The sequence below is a fragment of the Clupea harengus genome, chromosome 23 (assembly GCF_900700415.2).
Source record: "Clupea harengus chromosome 23, Ch_v2.0.2, whole genome shotgun sequence".
In the NCBI taxonomy this organism is placed as follows: Eukaryota; Metazoa; Chordata; class Actinopteri; order Clupeiformes; family Clupeidae; genus Clupea; species Clupea harengus.
In genome coordinates, this window is record NC_045174.1 from 24,855,765 (window position 1) to 24,860,764 (window position 5,000).

General features: G+C 45.6%; 1 protein-coding gene across 1 annotated transcript in view; it reads left to right on the plus strand.

Annotated features, from left to right (window-relative positions):
• Window positions 1-5,000, plus strand: part of atp2a1 (ATPase sarcoplasmic/endoplasmic reticulum Ca2+ transporting 1) — a 48,595-nt gene that overhangs the window by 38,300 nt on the left and 5,295 nt on the right. The window contains exons 19-20 of the mRNA XM_031561337.2: window positions 667-869; window positions 1,744-1,829. Of these exons, the coding sequence (XP_031417197.2) occupies window positions 667-869; window positions 1,744-1,829 (289 nt within the window). The remainder of the gene's footprint in view (window positions 1-666; window positions 870-1,743; window positions 1,830-5,000) is intronic.

Here is a 5,000-nt window from a genome sequence, read left to right on the forward strand (position 1 = left end):
GTCAGCGGAGCTCTAGAATCTTAGATCAGTATCTAGTAGACTAGCTAGCAGCTAAGCAATACAATTTAATAACATGAGAGGACAAGTCACGTTTGCAATTACAAGGGCTAACTGTAAGAATGATGAACAAATTCAATAAAATGATCTTTGTGACTGAAATTACTGTTGTTAACTGTGTAGTGCTCAACACTTCATACTAGCAGCAAGCTTAAAGCTAGCTAGGAGCCATGTTACCTACTGGCAGATCAACGTCAACTGTTGAACAGGGGGGCGTGGCCGGAGCGAGATCAGCGCAGACGTGACAGTGGTTTCAGTGGTTTTGTTTTTTAATTAATGTTTGTTCATCATTGCGATCGTTGTTGTGTTTTTTGAAAGAATGCAGGCCAAAATACAGGGGAATTTGGGCGATTTTTATGCACAAAATGAGATTTCCGTCTGAAAGAATGAATAATCGTGATAAATAATGGTGATCTCAATTTTGATCAAAATATTGGCGATTATGATTTTGGCCATAATCGTGCAGCCTTAACACACACATACACACACACACACACACAAACACACACACACAGCCACACACACAAACACACACACAAACACACACCATCTCTACCTGTTCTCCATTGTGTTTCAGAGTCTAATCTGTGTGTGTGTGTGTGTGTGTAGCATCTTCCTGACGGCGGCTCTGGGTCTGCCTGAGGCTCTGATCCCAGTCCAGCTGCTGTGGGTGAACCTGGTGACGGACGGTCTCCCGGCAACCGCCCTGGGCTTCAACCCCCCCGACCTGGACATCATGGGCAAGCTGCCCCGCTCTCCCAAAGAGCCCCTCATCTCCGGGTGGCTGTTCTTCAGATACATGGTCATTGGAGGTGTGTGTGTGTGTGTGTGTGTGTGTGTGTGTGTGTGTGTGTGTGTCTCTTCTTCAGATACATGGTCATTGGAGGTGTGTGTGTGTGTGTGTGTGTGTGTGTGTGTGTGTGTCTCTTCTTCAGATACATGGTCATTGGAGGTGTGTGTGTGTGTGTGTGTGTCTCTTCTTCAGATACATGGTCATTGGAGGTGTGTGTGTGTGTGTGTGTGTGTGTGTGTGTGTGTGTGTGTGCGTGTGTTTGTGTCTCTTCTTCAGATACATGGTCATTGGAGGTGTGTGTGTGTGTCTTCTTCAGATACATGGTCATTGGAGGTGTGTGTGTGTGTGTGTGTGTGTGTGTGTGTGTGTGTCTCCTTTCAGATACATGGTCATTGGAGGTGTGTGTGTGTGTGTGTGTGTGTCTCTTCTTCAGATACATGGTCATTGGAGGTGTGTGTGTGTGTGTGTGTGTGTGTGTGTGTGTGTGTGTGTGTGTGTCTCTTCTTCAGATTCATGGTCATTGGAGGTGTGTGTGTGTGTGTGTGTGTTTGTGTCTCTTCTTCAGATACATGGTCATTGGATGTGTGGATGTGTGTGTGTGTGTGTGTGTGCGTGTGTGTGTGTGTGGTTCTTCTTCAGATACATGGTCATTGGAGGTGTGTGTGTGTGTGTGTGTGTGTGTGTGTCTCTCCTTCAGATACCTCACCATTAGAGGTGTGTGTGTGTGTGTGTGTGTGTGTGTGGCTGTTCTTCAGATACCTCGCCATCGAATCTGTGTGTGTGTGTTTGTGTATTTGTGTGTGTGTGTGTTTGTGTGCACTGTAGGCTGGGGTTTCTGATCCTTTATCCTGTGTGTGTGTGTGTGTGTGTGTGTGTGTGTGTGTGTCCTGCAGGCTATGTTGGTGCTGCTACCGTTGCTGCTGCTGCCTGGTGGTTTCTGTATTGTGATGAAGGGCCCATGATCTCCTTCTACCAACTGGTGAACCTTTCACACACACACACACACACACACACACACACACACACACACACACACACAGCTTGTGATCTTTTTTCTCTGTGCTGTGCCCAGTCCCACTTCATGCAGTGCACACACACACACACACATGCACACCCACACACACACACACCCCACACACACACTGTGGTATCATGAGAGGTTTTACCACTGAGCGAGGTGTAGGGCCAGTGACGGTGCGTCAATACAGGGTGCAAGGGCACCGCCCCTCCTAAAATTTGGAGATGAAAAAAAAAAAAAAAAAGTAAAAAAACATTATATACCAAACAATTAAAATAGGAAATGTACTGTGTTAACGCGTTAAATGTGTGTGGGAGCCCGTAAGCCCCTGTCAACAACCACTTAAATGTGTCCAAATATAATATATTGCCATTCGTTATCACTGAGATATGCCCCTCCTCCCTGGAGGGGCGCTGTCATGGAAAAAGGTGTCCGGCTGCGAAAAGGGGTCCGGGCGACGTCACAATGGCTTTCGAACGACTCTTGAGTGACAGTTGCTATACCAACGCTAGCATTACGTCACCCGGACAGTACGTAACCCGGACGCCTTTTGGCTATCAGTCAGTGAGTCTCAAGAGTCATTCGAAAGACATCAGCTACTTTTTAGTCGCTTAAGATTGTTGCACAACGGGGGAATTGCTAATCGCTAACGAGATGCTAGTGGCTAAACCTATGTGCTTACTTACAGGAGACTGGCAGCCAATATTAAGCGACTAAAAAGCAGCTGATGGCTTTCGAACAACTCTTGAGACTATCTGACTGATAGCCAAAAAGTGTCCGGGTTACATAGTGTCCTTTTAGGCACAATATTAAGAGACTAAGCTGTAGTTTTAGCTACACCTGCCTTGCAGGTATCCTGTAGCAAATTTCAACAGGTTTCGCCGCTAGCATCTCGTTAGCGATTAGCAATTACTCAGTTGTGCTCTACAGTTAAAGGTGCTGCAAACAATTCCCTGTTTTGTGAAAATGTAATTGTGGGTGCCGTCAGATATGTCTAAATATCACAACACATTAAGGACCTTCTTAGAGCAACACAACAAAGGAATTGCTAATCGCTAACAAGATGATAGCGCGAACCTGAAATTTGATTACTTTGATACTATAACTAACTAGCGAATCAACAACTTTCCTAACACAGTCAAACATCAAGCACATGGTTGTTTTGCTTGGTTTATTGCAGGTAAAATACAGGCAAGCTGGTCTCAGGTAGAGAAGTATAATAGGAGATGCTCTGGGGTAAATTGCGTTATTGAGGTATTTAATGCAGGCAAGTCTGTCACTTCCAAAAAAGTGTCCGGTGACGTAATGCTAGCGTTGGTATAGCAACTGTCACTCAAGAGTCGTTCGAAGCCAATATTACATCAGCCGGACCCCTTTTGGCACCCGGACACCTTTTTCCATGACAGCGCCGGCCAAATGGAAGGCAATGGGAGCTCTCATACTTTTCTCATACATTTGAGCAAGGACAGCTTCTCATTGGCGGATGAAAGTTCGATCCTGGGGCGCAAAATTTTGCGCCCTAACCAATGACATCGTTTCTTATTTCAACGCGACTGGACTGTTCGTCGAATCAGAGACCTTTATCATTCCCTCACATCCCGTATAAATCTCACGTATCTACGAGAGCAACATAGCTAGCAGAGACTTTGATTCTGTGAGTATGGCGACTGAAAACTTTTCAATCGACGATCAGATGTCAATAAGAAGAGACTGAAAGACATGGGACCCGAACGTCCGGATTAAAAAATGCAGCAGCAGAGCATCGACCGCGGGAGGAACGTACACCCGTAGCTTCTCCTCACGCCTGTATGCTAACCGGAGCTGGTTAGCTGGTTGTTCAGTGAGTGATGCGTTTTTTTGTTTTCCCTGCCTGTTGTTCCAAAGTCCTGGGACTGAAACAATCTGGACTGCAACGGGGATGAGGGATCTAAAGCACTTCAACGATAAATGTAGGAAGCACGAATCTTGCCGCAGCCATCTAACTAACAGCCTGAAGCTAAGCCTCTTTGGAAGACTGAGTATTGCAGAGCAGTTGGACGAAGGGTACCGAATTGGCATTCGAAAACCTCTAGTATAATCCAGTGTTTCTGAATCTATTCTGCTCTAAACTACAGGTATCATTCAGTCTTTCTCACTCTATTCTGCTCTAAACCTCTACACCCTGTGTTTTTTTATCTACTCTGTTTTAAACTTCTTGTACACAATGTTTCTGAATCTAGTCTACTCTAAACCTCTACTACCCAATATTTAAACCTCTGGAACCCAACCCAATGTTTCTTAAACCATTCTGCTCTAAACCTCTCATGCCCAATTTTACAGTTTGTTGAGAGTTGTTAGTGGACAGTGTTGAGCACTGTGTTTTCATGAAATAAATCTTTGTTTTTTAATATATTCTACTCAAAACCTCTCTTGTGTTTTTGTTTTCTCATTGTGGAGTGCTGCCCAACTGCGCCCATAGTCTATGTCTATGATTGCGACCCCCCCCCCCCAAAAGAATAAATCACCAGCCGCCACTGTGTAGGGCAGTGCGTAAACAACAGGACAGAGCAGGCAAAAGTGCTTTCCAACGAAGAATCCGGTTTATCAACCAACAAAAAGTATTTCCGGAAGCAAAACAATAAAGTTCTTTAAAGGCAAAACATAGGCTTCATAAAGTTGCTCCTAACTTAAGTCCAATCAACTGTGGTTGCAAACTCAAAGTTCCTCAGACACCGAACTCACTTTGTGCCACGTACAATGCCTCTCGCTTGGTGTGTGTCTCCACTCCTTTGTTCTCTCCCTCTCCCACACCTGAGCTCCAGCTTCAATCAGAGGGCTGAGGCATTTGCACCTGTCTGAGAAGTGCATTCTGGGAGATGTAGTTTTCCCGGCAGCAATCTTGTGGCGTGGTAGCCAATCCGGGAGAGGAACTTAACGCCCCTCTACCACACGTCCCCTCGTGATGCCACAACACACACACACACACACACACACACACACACACACACACAGATTGTGATCTTTCTTCTCTGTGCTGTGCCCAGTCCCACTTCATGCAGTGCACACACACACACACACACACACACACACACACACACACACACACACACACACACACACACACACACAGATTGTGATCTTTCTTCTCTGTGC